Source organism: Mirounga angustirostris, unplaced genomic scaffold, assembly GCF_029215605.1.
Source record: "Mirounga angustirostris isolate CCGP_5_RB_7025 unplaced genomic scaffold, mMirAng1.0.hap1 SCAF_6, whole genome shotgun sequence".
NCBI lineage: Eukaryota > Metazoa > Chordata > Mammalia > Carnivora > Phocidae > Mirounga > Mirounga angustirostris.
The window spans coordinates 146,673,024-146,695,642 of record NW_026991714.1 but is presented as its reverse complement, the minus strand read 5'-3'; the positions used below and the strand labels follow the sequence as shown (position 1 = coordinate 146,695,642).

Below are 22,619 nucleotides of genomic sequence, written 5' to 3'. Positions count from 1 at the left end.
GAATATTTCGAAAACCTAGCTGAGCAGAAAGAAAATAAATAAAAACCTCCCCTAATCCCACTCGGAAACGCCATGAATATTTGGGGGTACCAAAGTGAGGTGCCAACTGTGGTCGTGCCTCCTGGGATTTTAAGATCATGCACGTTTCAGGGCTGAAAATTCACTCAACGCTACCACTCAGAAGCAAGCAAAAAAAAAAAAAAATTAGAGAAAATTTTTCATAGCATATTTAATTATCCTTGAGTGCTCCCACTACTTGGAGTAGAGGAGGTGGCAGAAGTTAATTTTAAATGTGACCACATACACAATCTCTTTCTGTTGATGTTGCTTTGCTTGGGTGCCTGGGTCTTTGGGTAAATGCCTCTTTATTTCCCGCAGCTTATTTTCATATGATGATATCTGGGTGTGACCTCAGGGGGGCAGGAAGAAGGGGGCTTGAGTTCACGTGTGTGTCCTCTGGATCCCAGCTGGTGTCTGCTCTGGACAGGCTGATCTGGCCTGGCTCATGGCTGGCTTGGTCTGGCCTTTCAAAATCTGTGAGTTTGTGCCCATATGGAGCCTGCAGATGGCAACCCCTTCATCCCGCCCGGGCATCTTCAGGGCAGGAAGCTAGCTTCTAGCACATTCCTAAGACTCTTCATTAGGGCCTATAGGAATTTCCACATCCCTGTCCACCCACAGTCCATCCCTAGGAACAAGGAACACGGCTTTGGGTTATAGCTTTCCTTACCACTCTTGTCTAGTGGGAGAGTGAGGCCTTGCTACTTTTGGAGTTTGCCCAGCTCTGATGCTCTCAGGAATCACTGTAGCCATCAGGCTATTTCTGTAGCCATCAACCCCCCTCCCCCACTGTGAACTTACATTTCTTGCTTTTCAAAGCACATTTAATGTCATTTATTGCTTTTCTCTCAATCCGTAATATCCAAGTTCTTGCTTTGCCAAGTATGATTTTTTAGAACACAAACTCTGTATTGGTGAGAAAGATGGGTCTATCTGCCTACCTACTCACGCTCACACCAGGCAGATTCTTTGTTATATATTTGGACTTACTAGCTTGTGAAAACTTTTTTTAATGTCATTAAAACTATTAGAGACCATCTGTCTTGTGGGTGCATTTATCTAGTCTATAGACAAAAATCCTGTTTTTAATCTGTCTTACAGTGGAAAGTTCAGTTTTTTCCAATATTTTGGTTCCATAAAGAACCACACGAGGAACGTCTTCGTTTCTATGTCATTGTGCACATCAATGATTACTGTGTAAATTACAGGATTATTCAATCACAGGATGAGTGCTTACGTCAGATTATGATAAATAGGGTCCCTGGTGCAAAGGGTGTGTGCATTTTCAAGGCTGATCCGGAGAGGATGTTGAAGGCTGGCCTGATTTGGGACCTGGGCCTCCTTTTGTGGCTGGTTGGTGCTGGAGTGGTCCCCCCAGGCCCCCCCTGCCGCCCCCAGGGCCCGCTGGGCTTTCCAGAGCCCGGAGAGTCTGCAGACACAGACGCAGGTGGGTGTCTGAGAGGCCCTCTTTGTGCCAGGCCGGGAGACTTGCTCTCCTGTGTCACTCATCACAGCCTCCATCTGCTTGTTTGAAAGAGCAGGGTCGTGGTTTCTCTCTGTGGGCAGGAATTCATCCATTGTTGGTAAACGGCAAAGGGCACCCTGTGAGAGTCTCATGAAATAAATATTTCCCTGTGAAGTTATGCTTGGTGTGTGTGTGTGTGTTTGAAGATAGGTCCTTGGGGCAATTTAAACACAAAGACACAACAGTTACAATGTGAATTCTAGGTGAGTTTCAAGTACAGACTTGGAATGGCTCTATTTCCAACCCCAAATATTTAGGGCCATTTCTCTTCTAGAAGTTACTTAGCAGTCTGCCCAGAGGGGAACTGGCCTTTGTGCGTTCCTCCTGGCAGCAGTCACATCTAAGGGACTAGGGCAGCCCGGGGGCCCCCTCGTCCACGTGGGTAAGTGAACCTTGCTCACTGCCCTGCTGTGGGCACAGTCCCTTTGGGCAAGTTAATGAGGCCAAAGACAGAGATGACCCAACCAACTCAGCTGCTCAATCCCAAGGTGACCTTGTGGTCTAAATGCAACCTCCCAGAGTTTTTTCCTGGAACTCTTGTTTATGAAAAATTCATTTACCTTTTTCTTCTGCTTTCTTTGTTCTGTGCATACCATCTTCCTGAGAACTCTCAGTTCAGGGCAGAGGGAGGTGGTGATTCTTTTCAAGCTTTCATGAGTAATGTGTCCAGAAATTTTTGAACTGGAAAATGAATTACTGCATGCCATGGTCTATTAATAGGATTTTTAAAGCTCAAAAGGAAAAGAAAATGGAGTGTTGTTTATGGTTACAGTTTCAGTTTTGCAAGATGAGAAAGTTCTAGCGATCTGTTTATCCACAACAGTGTGGATATACTTAACACTACTCAACTGGACCCTTGAAGATGAGGTTAGGATGGCAAATTAGATATGTATTGTACCACAATTAAAATTTTTTTAATTCAAAAAAATTTTATTATCCTTTTTTCTTTCAAAGTTACCTATTTGCGCATAGTTGACACACAACATTACATGAGTTTCAGGTGTATAGCATGGTGATTACGCTGTGCTCACCATGACTGTAGCTCCCATCTGTCACTGTAAATGCTGTTGCAGGATCAGGGACTGTGTTCCCAATGCTGTGCCTTTTATTCCTGCGCCTTATTCATTGCAGAACTGGAAGCCTGGATCTCCCGCTCCCCTTCACCCTTGTTTGTCCCCAACCCCCACCCCCTCCCCTCTAGCAACCACCGGTTTGTTCTCTGTACTCATAGGCCCGATTCTGCTTTTTGTTTGCTTGTTTATACATTTGGTTTTTTAAGATTCCACATGTGAGTGAAATCATACGGTACTTGTCTTTCTCAGTCTGACTGACTTCACTTAACGTGATACCCTCTCAGTTGTTCATTATTTAAAAAGTGAAAAAAAAAAAAAAGTCGGGGCACCTGGGTGACTTGGTTAAGCGGCTGACTCTCGATTTTGGCTCAGGTCATGATCTCAGGGTCCTGGGATCAAGCCCCACGTCAGGCTCCACGCTCAGTGGGGAGTCTGCTTGAGATTCTCTCCCTCTCCCCCTGCCCCTCCCCACTCCCCTCTCTGTCTCTCTCAAATAAATAAATAAAAGTATAAAGAAGTCCTCTTCCCCACATTTGAATGGACTTGCCCATTTTGGATGAACGTGAATAAAGATCTATGCATATCAGAAGCTGGGGAGAGCTTCCTAAGATACATTTTTAATAATGAATATTTCAGGTTAAGACACATGCTGGCTGACTTCAAGGTCACAGAGTTGGTGGTTTTCAGCTATTTTGCTGTTGTAAACAATACTGCCATGTGTGCTCTCTGTTTCTGGAAAGGGCCCCATCGCTCTGCCTGCGATTTCCCCACAGGACGACAGGAGCGTACCCAGGGGCCCGGGAAATGACTTTCAGGGCCGGGGATGGCCGTGCTTGAGCCCTGGTGCTGCTGAGCGGCTACTCCTGTGAAGGTGTGATTCCGACCTCCCTGGGGAAAGCGCCACTCCTCCCGCCTGGTGTTCCCTTCCCCCGGGTCCGAGTGACTGCCCTCCATCTGCACAGGGCTGAGGTGTCTGGGGTTCTTGGATTCAACTCAGGACCTTGTGAGGAGCTGTGCGGACACCTGGGGACAGGAGCTTGTTTGTCCTGCGGCATGGAGGCGCTGCTAAGGGCAAACGCCCCACAGTCATTCCTGTGGGTGGACCAGGACCGAGGGACACGCTGCATCTCCTTCCTTCCTCCTCATGCACATGCCCTCCCAGGCATAAATCACTGAGAAAATATTCCAATCATAAGACCACCACCTCTCTGGCTGACCTGTTTCAGCCAGCCCCACCCCCGTCTCATCAGTATGGAGAAATCAGGAGAAAGATGGGCTCCGTTGGGTTAGCAGAGCTGCAAAAGACTTCGTCAATCTAGTTGCTTTGCTACCTTCCACTTTTCTTCACAAAGCCCACAGTTTGCATACCTACTCATCCCATGGAACTGGTCATTATTTTGGGCCCTGGCCTAGGTTTTTTTTTTTTTTTTAATTTATTTGAGAGAGAGAATGAGATAGAGAGAGAGAGCATGAGAGGGGGAAGGATCAAAGGGAGAAGCAGACTCCCCGCCGAGCAGGGAGCCCGATGCGGGACTCGATCCCGGGACTCCAGGATCGTGACCTGAGCTGAAGGCAGTCGCTTAACCAACTGAGCCACCCAGGCGCCCCTGGCCTAGGTTTTGAAAAGACAGGCATCAGAACAAAAGTTGCCAGGGCCCTTAGTTTGTCTTGCTTTGCTAAGCGTGAAGTGTTCAGCCTCTTTCGGATGAAACTAGAAGCACTCATGGGAAGGGCTATGTCCCAGCTGCAGGCTGCCTTCGTTGTTACTGGTTGCCCAGGCCTTGTGTGATCTGAAAAAAAAGAGAAGAATTCATGTGCCTTTCAGGGAAGCTGGGTGCACAGAAAGGGCATGAGCTCTGGCCTAGATCAGGTTCATGGTCTCCCATCATCCCCTGGCACCTGTGGTCTTGAGTAACTTGTGGAAATGCTCTATGCCTTGCTTTTCTCGTGTCTGAAGTGGAGATAAGAGCTTCCCTATAGAATTGGGACTAAGTGTTTCCACTCCTGTGTCGCCCTTTCCTAAAGCATCCCCGTGGGATGACTCAAGCCCTCCCTGTGTACCTATGGAAGATCCCGAGTCTCCTTTCCCCTCCTGCCCCCCGGTATTTCTGGGGCTACCTGGGGTGGTCGCCTGCACTTGCCAGGGTGTTGCTTTCTGCCTCCTGTTTCCCATGCCTTCTCCCAGCGCTGCTCCTGGTCAGCTCACGCCATCATCCCCCTTCCCCCTGGATTGGAGAGCAACAGTCTCTGCAGATGCTGATTCACATGAGGGCTGACTGCTGAGGTTTGGGGATAAAAACAGGGTTTTGCTGCACGTAACACAGAACTACACAGACCTGACAGTTAACATTTCTGTCCCTAAGACTCCTGGTCATCCCAGTGGAGGGGATCCATGGCCTGCCACCATGCTGCTGAGACTGTGTTCTCTCCGCCTAGACCTTTCCTCTGCTTCCCATTTCCTGTCTGGCTCTTGTCTTCCTCTGATTTCCTGTCTCTTGGGCTTCCGGGTTGGGGGAGGGGAGCGAGTGGGATTGAAATATCGTTTCTTTTTTAGATAGAGACCAGGAACTCCCTTCCCCTCCCTTGTCCCATCCTGACTTGATGGAGCCTTTTGCCTTTCAAAGCCATGAGTTCCATGAGAAGGACTCTATTGCTCTCCTGGAATGCACGTGGGCTGCGTTCCTTCTTCCTTGTCATTGTTCATCTGTGCTTCCATTCCTGATGCACAGACCCCCCCAGAGGCGAAGCAAGAGCCATTTGTCGAGTGCCCTTATGTAGTCACTGCGGAACAGATGTCATTCCCCCCACTTTCCCCTTCTTCCTTCTTCTCCTGCCCTTGGTTGGACCATCGGTTCTGTGGCTAACTCATTTCTAAGGTCATCAGCCCGCATGGATGGTGGGAGGATGAGCAAGAAGATGTCTCATTTCTTCTCGTCCTGGTTTTGTTTTGTCCTCTGTGTGTTTCTTGCAGGCTATGGCTGCTCTTAGGACCTGCTGGTGGGGATAAACCTCTACTTTTCCAGAAACCAGAGTGCCTACCTCTCATATCTCCTCCTTGTGCAGAGGACTCAGATTTGGGGATGAGAGAGCAGGTCACATGGGGAACCACAGATTTCCCTCCTGCCCTGGGTTCAGGAACACAGCAAGAAGCCTCCCTCTTCCTATACCAGAGTAGCTCCGTTCAGCAAGGTGGGCCGTCCTGCCCCGGTGGGCCTTTCTATTGGGCATGCCATGACTGACTGCATTGGGTTGAATAGCGTCCCCCCCGCCCCATTCTTGTCCATCGGGGACCTCGGAATGTGATCTTATTTGGAAAGAGGTGTGATCAGCTAAGATTAGGGTGGGCCCTAAATCCAATGACTGGTGTCCTTAGGAAGAGAAAAAAGAGAGACAGAGGGAGAAGGCCATATGACGAAGGGGCAGAGATTGGCGTGATGTGGCTACAAAGCCGGGGATGGCCAGCAACTGCCAGGAGCTAGGAAGAGGCCAGGAAAGCTCCTCCTCTCGAACCTGGAGGGTGCACAGCCCCTCCCACACCTTGATTTCAGACCCCTATCCTTCAGACCTATGAGAGGGTACATTGGCTTTAAGCTGCCTAGTTTGTGATACTTTGTTCTGGCGGCCCTAGACAGCTAGTACACTAGAGACCCAGAGATGGCATAATGTCCCATAGTTGTTCTCAGCCCCAAGGATGTGGTTGGCATTCACCACGTCCTCTGCCCTACCTTTCCGCCTTCGTTCCACCCTGGCGATAGGGCGTAGCATCGCAGCATGAGGTGGGCCCCTTCTCAGAGGTCTCCCAGCCCCAGGAAGTGTTAACTTTTTCGTAAGTAGTCTTTCCTAAATAACTTGATTGGGATCTCTATCCATCCGTCCCCCCATTCATTCATTCCTCACTCCTGCATTCATACATCAAACACATAGGATGTGCCCGTTCTGAGGCAGGGCCCTGGGATTCTGGGAGAAGACAGACACCTTCGCTGCCCCCAGAGCTCTCGAGTATAACCAGGGAAGCGTGTCAGGCATCCTTACCCCGAGGGAACCCCTCTCAGTTCAGGGGGATCCAGCCTTGCTGGGTGCTGCCTGTTGTCCCTGCAACTGAGGGCAACGTGCCCTTACTGAGCTTAAATAAACTCGTGGTTTCTCTTCTTGGTCCAGCTGCTCCGTGTTGATTATTGGGGAACTGTAGAAACATCAGCACTTTCGACAACTGTCTTTTCTGGCGATGTGTCTCTGGTGGCAGAGGAGGCAGGCATCCCTTTTTTTAAAAAAAAAAAGAAACGAGGTGAAACTCGTGTAACGTCCAATGAACCATTTTCAAGATACAGGTCAGTGGTATTTGGCATATTCACAAGGTGTTGCAATCACCAGCTCTGTCTAGTGTCTGAACTTCATCGTGGACCCATAAACCCACCCACCGGGGCCCATCGAGTCATCACTTCCTGACCCCCTCCACCATCTCTGTGACCTCTAATCTCTGCCTCTATTGATCGCCTGCTCTGGATAGGAATGTCAAAGGCATCGTGAGCCCAGTGATTCTTGATTGCATGTGAGCCTCCTTTCCAGCAAAGATAGCCTCTCCTGTCCCCACTGAGCGCCCACTCCCGTCAAGCAAGGTCCCCAAAGCAAGCAAATAGCAAAGCAGAACAGTTCGAGAATCTTGATACCACCCCCCCAACTAGCCCCCCCCCCACCGGATTTCCAGGAATGCGGTTTGGTCTGGAATGATCACTGTTGTCTTGAAAAGAGCCCTGTGGAGTGAGCTGGTGTGTGTGTGTGTGTGGGTGTGGGTGTGTGTGTGTGTGTGTATGGGAAGAGCGGGTGTCCACAGCAATGAGGAGGCAGGAATGTCCCAGGTTCCTAGCAGTCTCCTAGGGCTGCCGTAAAGAGTGCCCAGACCTGGGTGGTTTGGAAGAATAGAAAGTTACTGTCTCAGTCCTGGAGGCCAGAAGTCCTATCTAGATCTAGGCGTCAGCAGGGCTGGCTCCTTCGAAGGCTGTGAGGGAGAACCTGCTCCCTCTTTCTACCCCAGCTTCTGGGGGGGTCACCTCTGGTAGTCTTTGGGTTCCCTGTCTTGTAGATGCATCACCCCATCTGTGCCCTCACCTCCGCAGAGCCTTTTCACCGCGTGCTTACCTCTGTGTCTGCACCCCCCTTGCTAGAGACACCAGGCATAATGGGTCAGGGCCCACTCTAATGACCTCACTTTAACTTGCTGACCTCTGTAGAAACCCTCTTTCCAAATAAAGTCCCATCCGGAAGTGCTACGGGTTAGGACTCCAACATATCTTTTTGGGGGGGGACATAATTCAACCCCCATAATGCATAATCAATAGACAAGTTCAGGCAAAACAGGATTTTAAAGAGCTGAGTAAGAGAAGAAAAGTCGGGGGGATGGTTTTAGGCTCCACACGCCCTGTTGGGAGTTTGTCCCTGTAACTAAGGTGTTCCGGAAGGAATCGGCTGGTGTTCAGGACATATGACGTGTGAAACCACACACTCTAAGGGAAGCAGGAGACTGATTCTTACAAGCTCCATCTGTGAGGATAAAGGCCTCACAGACTGAATCAGGACTTACGTTTCAAATGCCAGAAGCCCTATTCTAATTAGCTTATGGGGGGAGGGCTTTTGGCTCACGTAAATGAAAATTCCAGGGGTGGATCTGATTCTGACTCTGGCTTCAGGCAAGAATAGTTCTCCTACGTCAGGGTCTTCTCGGGGAGTCAGGCCTCCCCTTATGTTCATCTCACGGACAGGGAGATCAACACCCCAAACTCATTCCACCATCTGAGCAACTCCAAGAGATGGAGGCTCTCCTCTTACAGCTCTCGGAGGAAAGTCATCTGATTCCCAGCGTGGACCCTAGGATCTTGGGATCACCTCTGAGCCAGTGACTATGGGCAGAGGACACGGTTTCATGCCTGAACCTCAGTCACATACGCCTAACTGTGCATGCTAGGCAAGGCAATTTTATCTGAAACATCTGGAATAGATTCCCCTCAGGAAAAGGGGGCCTTTTGCCCACAGAAAGAGGAAGGGGCCAGCAGTTTGACTAGGTGACTGGGATTGCAGACTCTGGGCCCCAAGCGGGCCAGATTCGGTTCTTGCTCATCTCTTTACCTACACTACTAAGCTCTTAATAGGGTCTCAGTAAAACTTTATCTAATCAGAATCAGTTGATAAAGAATGATTTGCTCAAAATGTGGGCGATGGGAAGTTGTGAAGAATACTGACCTGTGGTTTGGAGATAGTTCCAGAACTTGTACCCTTGTCCTTAGGCAAATTGACTAGTCTTAGGGAAGGCAGAAGGTTGCCAAACATGGAGCTCCTTTGTACTTAGGGTTCTGAGATTTTCTTCAATCCTTTTTAAGAACCTTGAAGGCATAACTTGTGTGTGAAGGCAAAGGGGCTTTAAAGAGTTTTGGAAAGAGGCCCCTGGGACTTGGGGAGTGTTGAGTAGCTCTTAGAAAACATCATATGGGTAAATGAAGTGTAAATTAATGTGAAAACTATGCTTTACCTTTGCTTTGAGACATACAGGTTTGGAAACCCAAGGGGAGGCAGCTTGTCTGTGGTCAGCCCACACTCCCAGAAGGAAAGTGCTTGAAATGTGTTTGGGGGGCCTGTGCAAAACCTGATCAGCTTCTGCTCTTTCCTGGACAAAATGGCAGCCTGCCCTCCTACTTTCTCCCTTTCAGGGATAGTCCCTGTTTCTCATGGTATTACTGGCAAATAATACTTCGGTGGATACTAAAATCTGGTTTGTTGGCGTTCGGGTCTCTCTGCGATTTTCAGCGCACTGCATGGAGCCTCAGTTCTCAAGGGTGAAGCCAGCGCAGGGGAACCCTGGCAAGGTCGGTTACGGCGGTCATGGCCGTGGCTCGGTGGCTGGAAGCTGTGTGCGGTGTGCATCCAGGGCCTCGTTCCTGCCGGCAGCATGCTCGGTACTTGAACACGGTGCTCCTCAGACTTCCGAGCCTGTGGAGTCAGCGGGGATTGTTTTTCCTGTGGGTTCTGATTCAGTAGGTCTGGACTGGGTTTACAGGCAGCCGGAGTGCTGGTCTGAGGAGCATCTTCGGTGGCGCAAAGCGGGACCCGCGGCTCCTGACACCACTCAGAGCAAACGCTCATCCCTCTGTCCCCCACCCCTGCCACTGCCTCTGGACTCCCCCTTCGAGCCTCTTGGATCAAACCCGCAGCTGCTGCAGCTTCAACCTTGCCTACAGGGTGTCTGGGTTAGGAGAGCCCCCTGTCAGGAGCAGTATGTTCTCTCTGCGTCGGGAGCTGGCCAGGATTTCTGGCTTCCTCGTCCAGTTGGAGATGCCATGGGGCTGGCAGGTCCAGGGACAGACCTCCAGATCCACTGAGTGCTCCTCCCCTTTATCCTCCTCCTCACTCTTCTTCCCCAGCCTGTCCTTTGAGGGTCCTCTCTTCTCATAATTCTGAGGCACTCAGAATTTTGTTCTCATAATTATATAAACAACAGGGCTTATATGTATTAAAGAAAAAGGTCAATTTATATGGGGAAGAGAATCAAGTCAAGAGCAGACCTCTCCTCCCAGACCCCCGAATCCCAGTCCCCATAGGTGACCAGTGTTAAGGTAGCCTGTTGGGGTCTCTGGCTTCAACAACAGAAACCCCAGCCCCCCTGGCTTAGTGAGTAAGGGACTTTGACAAGTCACGTGATTGGAAGTAGCTCCTGATGTTGGTGGGGTTCTTTCTGTCCTCTACTCCGGAGAGATTCTCGCTCCTCTGTGCCTCCCTCCCATCTGGACCAGGAAGAGTGGCCAGGGTGTGCTGGGCTCTGATTGGTTGACACCAGTCACGCTGGCTCCCTGAGCTGGGATGCGAGGTCTGTTTCCTGGAAGCTTTGGGATGATTCCCAAACCACACAGCGTTTCTGTTAGGAAGGATGGAAGTGGCCTGAATGCTGGATGAGTAACAAATAGTGTGCACCATACTTCCAGAAGTTTCCATTTATGTATACGGTTGTGATATTCATTCACTGATTCATTCATTCATTCACTCACTCATTCAGTGCCAACAGTTTGCCAGGCACATAGATTATTCCAACTAATACCAACCGTGAACCAATGAGGGAAGTACCTTTCTTCCCTGTTTCCGGGTGAAGAAACTAAGGCAGAGACTGCTCCAGGGACTTATCTAAGGTCACACCGCACTTAAGTAGAAGAGTGGAGATTTGAACCAGGCGTTCTGGCTCCAGGTCCATCTCCACCACTGGCTAATTCCGACTCCTGAGATGCTTCTCGAAAGTCGGCTCTCTCACCTCTGTGCGATTGTTAGAAGCTTGAGATTGGGTTGTGTCTCCACATGAATCAGGCAACGTGGTCAGCCCTCCTAACCACCCCAGGAGGGCAGGGACTGTTTCCTGACCTTACAAGTAACCGAATTATGTGAGTGAATTCAAAACCATATTTCTATCCCTAGATCCAAATAACTATTATCACCGAAGGAACGAAATGACCACCACTGATGACCTGGATTTTAAGCACCACAACTATAAGGAAATGCGCCAGGTAAGCTCCAGAATTCTCAAAGAGCATTATATCCTGTGCCCAGAAGAACATTGTTTGGTTTTTTTTCTTTCTAGAAATTAGGATGGTGTGTTTGGGATAGGAATCTGAATGATCCTTTTGGTTTTCTGAAGCCACACTGAATGCTCGTGGTTTCTACATTGAGAATGCCTCACTGGGGTGCCAGTGACCAGAGGAAGGCTCCCTATCCAGCGAATGGTTGAAACAGAATTTGGACGCAGACTTTTCTGATTTAATAATAGTTCTTAAGATTCACTGTGTGTTTGAGTGATAACTGACTTGAGGATGTTAGTCGTAGGCAGAGTTAAAGAAGAAAAAGGATCTAGAACACCACCGATAAAAGTAATAGCCGGAAGCCTGTATGTAGGACCTACGTTAATTTACTACATTAGCAGTGTACCTGCATCAACGTGGTCAGCCCTCCTAACCACCCCAGGAGGGCAGGGACTATTTCCTGACCTTACTGATGGGGAAGCCCAGTCACCAAGGAAATCTAGAACTCTACCCCTTGTTATTCACTCTCTGATTGTCCATCTTGGTTATGTAACAGAATCACCTGGGGAAATCTGGAAAAATATCTGTACTTGAACCTCAGCTCAGGCCACTTTTTAAAGCAGAATCCTTAGAAGGAGGGCCTGGAGGTCTAAATTTTTAAAAGTTATCCCTGCATTTCTAACGTATGGCCAGGCTTCAGAACTACTGCCTGATACCTTTATAGATCTTAGGACTTTAGTGCCGTTAGGAGCAAAAGTTCATTCCAGCCGAGATCGTCCCCAGATTTAGTTACAGAAACCAAGTAATTTCGGGCGCCTGGGTGGCTCAGATGGTTAAGCATCTGCCTTCGGCTCAGGTCATGATCTCAGGGTCCTGGGATCGAGTCCCGCATCGGGCTCCCTGCTCCTTGGGAGCCTGCTTCTCCCTCTGCCTTTCTCTCGCTCTGTCTCTCATGAATTAAAAAAAAAAAAAAAAAAATCTTTAAAAAAAAAGAAAGAAAGAAAGAAAGAAACCAAGTAATTCCGAGCCGTGGACAGTGTTTGGGTGAAGGGAGAAGGGACCAGCCGTTTATGAGGACAAGCTGAAAGAACAGCTGTGCTGAGTGCTTTGCCTATAAAATCCTGTTCAGCCTTTGCCCCCAGCACGGTGCTTGGAAAGCTTGGGGGACGCTGACAAATGAGAAATCCTTGGATACCTGAGAATCTGTTTGAAGAGACAGAATGGAGAGATATCCTCACGAATGCATTTACAGAACAAGGATTCACCAAGAGCAAATTAGCAAGGCTCAAAGCAAGGGCTCATGGGTGCCGAGAGAAGGAGCCAGAGGCCCAGTCCAAGTGCTGGAGACGTTCCTGAGGTCGGAGCAATTAGACTGAGCCCAGAGGCCTCTCTGCCTCATCCCAGGGAATCAACAAGCCCTGTTTGTCTCAATGTCATTTAATCTGAGACGCTCCCACAGAGCTTCCAGACACCTGTCAGCTTAGACTTAGAGGTGGGACATGCTAGAGAAATTCTCTTGCTGTCCAGCTCTTCAGAAATCAGGATAATGTGTCTGGACCTGAGTTCTGTGAATCATCCCTGCTGCTCTGCATTCTCTGGCACTCACATGGCTCAGCTCACCCTTCCATTTCATGGAGCACTTGTGGGTTAATTCAGCTCTACTTACTGCACATCTCGGGATATCTTTGCGAGCCCAGAAACTGGGCAAATATCCACTCAGCTGGTGCGATTAATGTCAAAAGCAATGAATCTAAATGCATTTAAAATGAGCTACTGCACAGAGACTCTGGGTAGCTGGTATCTTTAAATAGTTGTTCCGTGTAGAAAATCGGGGTCTTTCCAGAAAAGGAGAACTAGTGGAGTGTACTTCATTTTCCTGGGCAGCTCTGCTCACCATCACTTGGTGATGTAAAGCCAAGGAGACAGTTGGAATGGTCAGTGCAGCCCCTGCAGGTGATGGTGGGTGACCCCAGGGCTCCGCAGACCTCAACTGGAAACCGTTCAGGGGAGCATCTATCAATCCTGAAGGGTGTTCAAGCCGGAAGTGAATTGCCATTTGGATTCCTGGCTCCTGGGGATGAAAAAGAAGCCAGCATTTTTAGCAGTTACCCGTATGGAGTCTGCTGGCTTACTATAGAAATCTACTTCAGAAAAGAAAAAATGTTAGTTTATCCTAGTATTGAGAGAGACATTTCCAACAAACAAACAAACAAACAAACAAAAAATGAGAAATAGCAGCGGAGCAGGAAGAGAGAAGAGAAAATAGAAAAACATATTGCGTGGGAAATGCTGAGAATGTGGGCAGGAACTATTTCTCGAGCACTGACTTACAAGGTGCTGTTCTGCAGGGGGCCCCCGGCGGGTAGGATGGGAAGGGAAGGGGACAGCAAAGAGCAGGTTGCGCATCATTGGTGTCGTGGGGCAGAGTGAGGCCACCCCTCCAGGAGCGCTCCAGCCTCCGTAGCATGTGTCACCATTTCTAACTGCTGGGTCACCTCTTTGTCTATATACATCTCCCTCATTTGGGACCATGAGGGCAGAGACTCTGTCACTTTGTCATAAACCCATAACGTGTACTAGATAAATATGTACTTCCGAGCTCCTTCCAGGGGAGATATTTGGGGGATAGGAGGGAGAAGTGACCGGCCCAGTTGGCCTGGTTGGGATGGGCTTTGGATGCAGATGGGGTCGGCTATGGTCCGGGGCCGTTGGCCAGCCTTGGGCAGGTGGAGACAGAAGGGAGGGCACCCAGGCAGCAAGAGCAAAGGGATGGAAGTAGGAGCAGAATGGCATGCTTTTGGAACAGTCTGCTGGGAGAGAAGGCTTGCCTGAGTGCTGGGAGAGGCTTTGGTATAGCGTCTGAGAATCAGAGGGGGTTTTATGTGGCAGAGCAGTGTTTTAGGGAGATCTGTCTGGAAGGCATGTGGGAAGTGGACTGTCGGGCATGGCCGTGGTCCCCAAGAGAGGGGCCACCAGGCCCGAAGACAGCTGAGAGAGAGGCAGTTCTGAGGAGGACTGGCTAGTCCTAGGTCTCCTGTTGGAACGAGTTGGGAGAGAGAGAGAGAGGGGTCTGGCATGCTTCCCAGGAGGGTGAGGTACCATCCACAAAGGGAGAAAAATAAGTGGTTTCGAGGAAAAGGTTCATGGTTTGACTTTGATTTCCAGGGCAGCGAAGGCGGGTCGGGGCGCCAGGCTGTGGGGCAGCAGGCTGTGGTGCACTTGTGGGGGGCGGGGGGGCGATGGTGGCAAGAAGCCAGGGCAGGGCAGCCCACCTGCGGACCCGGACGAGCCCATCTCCTCAACCCTGGGTGCCTCCTACCACCATTCTCCCCTCCTACCCTCTGGGATTCCTTCTCCATGGGACCAGATGCAGTGCCTGTTTCTCAGGCAAATCAATAAAGCTGGTGGAAGGGGACTTTTTCTCTTCTCCCTCTGCCCTTTTTAAAAACATTTTAATTCATCGGAGAAACAATACTATGTCAACATCAAATGCAAACCCAAAGTCTAAGGTCCATCTTCCCTGAGCCCACCACCCTCAAGAATCAGCCATTTGCATTTCCCCCCATTCCTGTCCAGGGTTTCAGTCTCTACATTCACAGAATTCATTCGATTTTGATGAGAGGATGGTGATAATTTTGCCTTGCTTCCCTCAGTTAATGTTGGATCACGAGCCATTTTCCACGCTCTCGCCATAGTTGTAATTGTGATGCTGCAGAACGTCCCAGGGAGTGGATGCAGTGTGCTCTTCCCTGCTGCCTTGTGCCCTGGAGCACTGGGACATCTCCCGGCTTAGTGTCCCTGGGGAGAGGGTGAAGCCACCACAGCAAGTGCCATGTGCCTGTCATTGTAGCATCCTTTATGCAGAAGTCCCTTCTTGTATATTGCTGGAAACTGAATTGCTAGAGAAGGGCTCTGTTTCTCTCTCCTGCAGAGGAGGAGGGAAGCAGCAGAGCCTAGGATTCAGTAGATACAAGGTTGGCAAAGTGTATTCCCATCTCGGGGATGAGGAAACAGAGTCTCAGTGAGGCTCAGACTCTGCAAACCCACACGCTCTCTAGGTGATCGATCTCAACCTGGTTTCATATCACCACCCCACCCCCAGGAGGCTTTTTAGACACTTTCTTAATTATCCTCTGCCCATTATATTAAATATTAAGAGTGAGATTTTGTTGGGTAGGGCTGAGCTTTGGAGGGCCACAGAGCATTGTGATGTGTGAGACCTTTAGCCCCAGACAACCAGTTTTTGCCTCTTGGGGGGTGATGTCACCCCCACTGAGAATGCATGCTCTGAGGCCAGGAAGAAGTTGTAGTCTTTACTGTCACTTTAACCATCAAGACTGCAACTCCAATAAGACATCTTTGACTCTTTTCAGAAATAAGCATGGTGGATCACCAGCTAGGTCATTAATGGGGCTGGTGGCCACTGGGGAAACCCTTCCTGGCATTTCAGAGAGAATTTCTTTCTGTGCAGAGGGAACTGTAAAGAACCTTCAGAAAGGAGATTCCTCAAATGCCTGTGTCCTCATTCTCATGTGTGAAGGTGCTCATGACACCACAGCACACGGAGGGAATGTGGCTGGGAGGAAGACGCTAGGATGGCTGGGGTATGAAGAGGTGACTGGTGAGTCACGGCTGAGGCTATCCCATACCAAGAGATGTCTCCAGGGCTAAGTGTGCATCCAACGGAAGGTGCAGTTTGTGCTCCAGTGTCAAGGTCCTGATCTCAAACACAGGTGGCATGTTGCTCCTGCAGCTGATTGGATGGAGGAGGAGGGTAGGCATTAAGTGACAGCCAGGCTGTGTGCTGGATGGTTGTCTTTGTTGCCTAGTTAAGGATGACTCGAGGGGCTGTGTCTGCAGAACTAGTCATTGATCCGAACCAAGGCAGTGGATCATCTGCTGCTAAGGATTTGCTGAGGTTGATGGTGGTAGATGAGGATGACTGCAGTCTGTAGGGACTAGTATGTGGGACCCCAAATCAGATGGTGATTGTGCTGTGGCCATCTTCAGAAGGGTCATGGCGCGCAGCTGACAAAACGGGCAGCAGAGATGTGCTGGTGTTCATTGCTTTGCTGCACCTTCAGGGACGCAGAAGAGCCCTGAGTCCACAGCACCTGGTACCAGCTGGGTGACCCTGGGCAAATCACTCAGTGGTTCTCTGAGCCTCAGTCTCCATATCTGTAGAATGGGGACAGTCACCTCTGCCTTACTTACTTCACCTGGAGGTCATGACAGTGAAAATCAGTGAAGAAATAGAACGTGTGGCTAATGCAATAGTTGACATTATTAGTGACACTATTACTGTGTCCCTTGGGAAGATGTGGTGCTGTGCACGTGGTCCCCCTTCAATGCTGCAGCATGTATGTGTCCCCACGGTGATGGGTGTAGAAGCCGTGGTTCCCTCGCATGCTGTCTCTCCAGTGATGGCGGGTCTCTGCTTTTGCCCTGTTGCGGACGAGAGTTCCCAACAGCCCCCCCGTTCCCCTCAAGGGCAGCCTGTACTCCTGTGATCAGCAGAGCCCTCCTTACCTCCTTCGGCAGCTCGTCTCATCCCCTCAGACCAAAGCTGTCTGTCTAACGAGCTCAACTTTAAATGTAAAATTCAGGAAATAACACATGTCGAATTTCACTTCCTCGTCAAAGCCTACTTTCCCTACCTTTTCACCACATGACGCACCATTATCATGGCTTCCCTGCACCCCCTTACTTAGCATCAGTGAACTGGGTCTTCAGATGGCTCCCCTCTGTTTTGCACCGTAAGCTCCAGCAGAGTGGGAGCCGTGTCTTCCCTCAGCCTGACACACCAAAGATGCTCATTAAATTATGAGAAAAAAATTGATACTCGGTAATAAATATTTATTTAGGCAGGGTTATGGAGAGCAAAGACTCAATCTGTCCCTTAAAAGATCTGTAGTCTTGGGGCGCCTGGGTGGCTCATTTGGTGAAGCATCTGCCTTTGGCTCAGGTCATGGTCCCAGGGTGCTGGGATCGAGCCCCGCATCGGGGTCCTGCTCGGCGGGGAGTCTGCTTCTCCCTCTCCCTCTGCTGCTCCCCCTGCTTGTGTTCTCTCTCTCTCTCTCTGTCGCTCTCTCTGTCAAATAAATAAATATAATCTTTACAAAAAAGGATCTGTGGTCTAGCGAGGAGACAAAAATAAAACAGGAAATCACAATAAAAAGGTAAGACCACAGCCAAGGAAGGTGATAATCACAACCCGAGGAGAACATTCCAGGCATAGGAGATAGCTCTGGTATTTGGGGAGGGTGAGGGCGTGTAGGGGGGCTGTGGGAGGGGACCAGCAGGTGGCTATCTTGGGAGCTCTGTGCCTTTAGAGAACAGCCATCATTGCTTAGAGCCTTCGTTTTGTTTTTCAGCTGATGAAGGTTGTGAACGAAATGTGCCCCAACATCACCAGAATTTACAACATTGGCAAGAGCCACCAGGGCCTGAAGCTGTATGCCGTGGAGATCTCCGACCACCCTGGGGAGCATGAAGTCGGTGAGGTTACCCCTCTGTGAGACACCTGTCCCTCCATGTCTTGTGCCTTCTTAAAGAGCCAGGAGATGGCTCACCTCTGTGAGAACATTCATGAAACAGGCCAGGTGCTGTCCACACACCACTCTCACACACAGATTCTGCAAATTCTGGTTCTGTGAAGCTCTTATCTTGTGATATAGGCTGTTGACTTATTTAAGGTAGAGATACCTTCCTTTTCTCCACATGAACCACATTTAATTCTATTCTCCAGCTCTGAGGCCAGTCACACTGACCAAAGAAGAAAGTGGCCAGAGTTGGTTAGGACTGAATCCTTTTATAGAAGAAAGTTCTGGACTTAAGTTATTAATGGCTTAAGTTAGAGGGAGGTCCCCTAATTTTTTTTTTTTAATTTAATTCTACTTTTGAGCATTTCCTATCTTCAGCCATTTCTCATTCAGTCACTCTGGAACCTGGATTCTCCTCCGGGTCAGAGGGGCTTCTCAGGTTTTCTTTTTGGTAAATCCGCAAGTCCTTTAGAAATCCACCGATATTTAAGTCTGAGATTTGTCTGCTTCGTTCAACTCTAAATTTGTCAGTATCTCAGGAGTTCCTCCTAGGAGTTTCTTTGAAAGGGTAAGGGCTTGATCTGCAGGTAAAATCACATTTCCTTAAAAGCAGTAGCTTTGCCAGTGAGAGAAGAAGTATTGTCAGCCCATGCTGGGCACTGATAAGCCCCAACACTGGAGAAGCTGAGCTCGGAAGAGGAAAACCTCAAAGGCAGCCCCCTTACAAAATTGTGTCAGTGTTGATGTCCCCTGCTGATCTGTTTTCTGCTTCTATTTTTCCATCTTTCTGTCCTTGTAAGATTTAATAGGACCTTCTTTTGAGAAGAACGCTTGCCTCCCAGGAGAAAAATCATTGTTATGGCTTGTGTTTCATTTGTAAATTTTAAACCTTACGCACTGTGTTACTTTCTCCGTTCTTGTTAAATAAGAATAAACATGATTACCCAGGGGCTGGTATCATCTAAGAGTTTTCTACACATTTTCTTATATACCTATTTGGGAATTAAAAAAAAAAAAAGTATAGTGATATAACTTGGGGGGCCTCTTTGAAAGAAGAGCTAGGGTAAAATTGTAAGTTGATATTACTCAGAGATTTTTTAATCCTAAATGGTAAGGGCTGTCCTGCTCGAAGCATCGATATGAACCTGTATTTTTTCCCGTCTTTGAGTAAAGGTGAGCCGGAGTTCCACTACATCGCAGGGGCCCATGGCAACGAGGTGCTGGGCCGAGAGCTGACCTTGTTCCTGATGCAGTTCCTGTGCCAAGAGTACTTGGCCCACAACGCGCGCATCGTCCACCTGGTGGAGGAGACCCGGATTCACATCCTCCCCTCCCTCAACCCCGATGGCTACGAGAAGGCCTACGAAGGGGTAATGACGCTGTTCCTCTTGGTCAGGGCAGCCACTAGGCCCCCGCCGCAGAGCACGCTGGGCCACGAGTCAATTTCTGTTCCGTATCACTGGCTTCCCTTTCAGTGTCTCTCTGCTGAGGCAGGGAAACTCACAGGGTTCATGAAAGATGCAAAGCAGGAATTGAGAATCATGGGCACCCGAGAGGTAGACATGCCAACAAACTGGAGAAAGTGAACAGGAAGGAATAATACTGGTTGCATTTTCAATGATCACAACAGAACAGAATAAAAATAACACTGAACATCGATGGAGCTCATAATCAAGGCAGGCCTTCAATTCAGTTGTTGCCTATAATCCTTTCAGTGCTCTGAGAAGAGTTGTTTTTATTATTCTGATACATCGTTTACATTTCATGTTCTAGTTTGTGTAGGTTATAGTTAGGTATAGACTATTATTAGTATTATCTGGGAATAAAGTGGAAAACTGTGCTTGGTACCTATCACACGCACGCCTTATAATACAGAATTGTGGTTGTGTTTATGGGTACAGAGTTGGTTAGGGATTTTCAGTGCCCGATTTGCAAGATCCGTTGGGCAGGGGTTTGCGAGCCCAACTTATGGGCATGGCGGGGAGAATGAGTTAACACGGTGATGGTTGATTTTGCAATGCCAGACTCTTGGATTCATTCCTACTCGGAGTTTCATCTGACCAGTCTAGAAACTCTCTGGGGGTGGGAGGTAGGGGAGAAGGAATTTTAATACTTCCTGAACACTGCCATGTGGCTGGGGTGAGGCTCTGCATTCCCTCTTGGGGTGATTTGGCGATATTACCCACCACCCACCTAGTACTAGAAGATGCTTCAGTGTTCTGGGTGCTGTCTTTGGGCCAGAGGGCGCGTGAGGCTTAGAGACACACCCAGGTGGGGATGGTGGGCGTGGAGACGGTTACGTCTTGTGTGAGAGAAGTCCGGAAGCCTGTGGGTCCCTCATGCTTGGAATTGTCCCCCAGGGCTCGGAGCTGGGTGGCTGGTCCCTAGGGCGCTGGACCCACGATGGCATCGACATCAACAACAACTTTCCCGACTTAAACACGCTGCTCTGGGAGGCAGAGGACCGACAGAACATTCCAAGGAAAGTTCCCAATCACTATATTGCAATCCCTGAGTGGTTTCTGTCTGAAAATGCCACGGTGAGTAAAAATACCCCATCATCTGCAGAGCAGTGGAAGGCCAAAGTTAACACCCGCTGGTATTTGAGGAGGATCTGACATTTAAGAGCAAGACAAAACCATTTTGTTTTTCTTTCATGTTTTCTCCTAAAGTGGGGAAGTGTGCTAGATAATAACTACCTTTAAAGTTTACATTTGCGGATATTCTTCATAAAAGAGAAATCGCTGAATTAGATTTCTTTACAACCACACAGGGCTTTAAAAACAACAACAACAAAAAAAGCCAAAAACCCTGCCCCTGAACTCTGTGTGTCATTACTATCCTTACTACCCTCAGCTTTGGCAGTGCTATGGAATTGCTATGAAATTGTCCTTAGACCTTATTGATTGCTTGAGAGATCTTAATTTTATTTTAATAAATCCCTACGGATTATTACATGTCATGCTTCTTTGGAAAGAAAAAAAAATGCATAGAATGAGAAATGTTCGCCCTGAATTTTCCGGTCGTCTTTTGCAAAGAACGTATGTTGGAGAAAGAATTTTCACAAAATTTTGCATGCCTTTTATTGCCTCCCCTGCCCATAGTCATCTACCTCTTTACCCCTGACCTCTGATAGTATATGTCCTTCAGGAGGGCTGCCTTGATTGCTTGCATGAGTTAGGGTTAGGTTCAGTGGGAACAACGGAAAAACCAAAATGGCAACAGCTTAATGAGGGAGAAGTTTATTTATTTATTTATTTTTATATAGAAGGACCCTAAAGGCAGATGATAGAAGCTCGGCCAGATAGAAGCCCCATGAGCATCAGGAACCAATGACTTGTCTGTCTTTCTGCCTCTGCCATGTTAGCATCTGACTTCCATTCTCAAAATCCAAGATGGCAGTGGGTCCAGCTGTCATCTCTGTGAAGGAAGAGGGAAACATGAGTTAAGAAAAAACCAAAAAGAAAAAAGAAGATCCTCCTCTTAGAGAATTCAGTTAATTTTAAGAGTCATTCCTAGATTTCCTCCATAATACTTATGCTTCAATCTCATTGGCCAGAATTTAGTCAAAACATGCTATCAACCCACTGCGGGGAAGGCTGGAAAATGCTACGTTTTAGGCAAGCACATTGCAAGCTCAAGAAAACAAAAATAAACATAACTAGCTTCTGTTCCTGAGGAATCAAGGAAGAGATGATGAATGGATAGAAGGCAACTCCCCCACTCTGCCTTGGGGCTCCAGCCCACCGCATGGGTGGGTACCGCTTACTGGAGGAAGGCCGGCATGCTTGCCTCATTTAGGGATGTGCAGGATGGTGTTACCCAGGCCCTCAAGAAGCAACCAGTCAAGTGATGTAGACAGACAGTGCTAGTATCTGTGCTGTGGTTAGGGTGCCCATGGGCAGCTTATGGGGTGGTAAAGGGTTCAGTGCCTCTGAGTCTTCTGCATTCTCTCTCATATTTCCTAATTCCAACCTATACAATCCCCTACACACACACACACACACACACATTTTGCTTTCAGACTAATGTACTAATGACATCTGGTAAAGCTGAGAATTCAAGTGATGTTATAATTTGGGAACTCTTGGACCAGTATTGGAATATGGTTGCCAGTGTTCTTGGCCCTGAGGCTATGGGAAATAAGGAATTCTTCAGCATAGCCATAGAAAGTCCTTGGATATCAGTCTTTGCTTTAAGACTAGAATTTAGCTTTCTGAGCTTGTTTTTGGGAAACACAACGGGGAATTACACAGATCTGCCACCACAAATATCTTTTTCAGTTGTGGTTATGTTAGATAGATAAGCAGTCAGCAAAGATAAAGACTTGAAGAACAGTCAACAGGCTTGACATAGCGATCTATAAGAAGTCTACAACCACTAGGTAGATAATAACATATTCTCCTGAGTAATCCCTTGAGTGTTTTAAAAAATTGACAATGCTCTGGGCTGTAAAGGAAATCTCACCCAGTTTCAGAGAATACGAGTCAGACCATGATGCTCTCACCAACATACAGTTCAACCAAAGACAGTAATAAGGTTAATGAAAATATCACCACGTCTTTAGAAAATAAAAAAAAATACTTCTAAATAATGAGTCAAAGAGAAAGACTGTACTGGCAACTAAAAAATAATCAGAGCCCAACAGTAATGAAAATGTTACATATCAAAATTTGCAGAGTGCCACAGAAACTCCTGTGCTTTCAGGAATTTTATACCTTTCAGTGATTATATTCCAAAGAAGAAAGGCTAAAAAATAGCTAAAGAAACTAGCACACGAATAACAGAAGAAACCCCTCAAAATGTATAAAGATTGTGATAGAAAAATAAGAGTATAAATCAAAGAAATGATAGAAAACCAAGAAGAAAA

General features: G+C 48.2%; 1 protein-coding gene across 6 annotated transcripts in view; it reads left to right on the top strand.

Moving 5' to 3' along the window:
• CPXM2 (carboxypeptidase X, M14 family member 2) overlaps window positions 1–22,619 on the top strand; it is a 132,828-nt gene that overhangs the window by 92,641 nt on the left and 17,568 nt on the right. For 5 of the 6 annotated variants that reach the window (XR_010412608.1, XM_064595406.1, XM_064595409.1 and 2 more), the window contains 4 exons: window positions 11,107–11,195; window positions 17,582–17,710; window positions 18,928–19,119; window positions 20,110–20,289. Coding sequence is in view for 5 of the 6 variants with exons in the window: in XM_064595406.1 (XP_064451476.1) it covers window positions 11,107–11,195; window positions 17,582–17,710; window positions 18,928–19,119; window positions 20,110–20,289 (590 nt within the window). In the remaining variant the exon portion in view is untranslated. The remainder of the gene's footprint in view (window positions 1–11,106; window positions 11,196–17,581; window positions 17,711–18,927; window positions 19,120–20,109; window positions 20,290–22,619) is intronic. The other variant, XM_064595408.1, reaches the window with a different exon arrangement.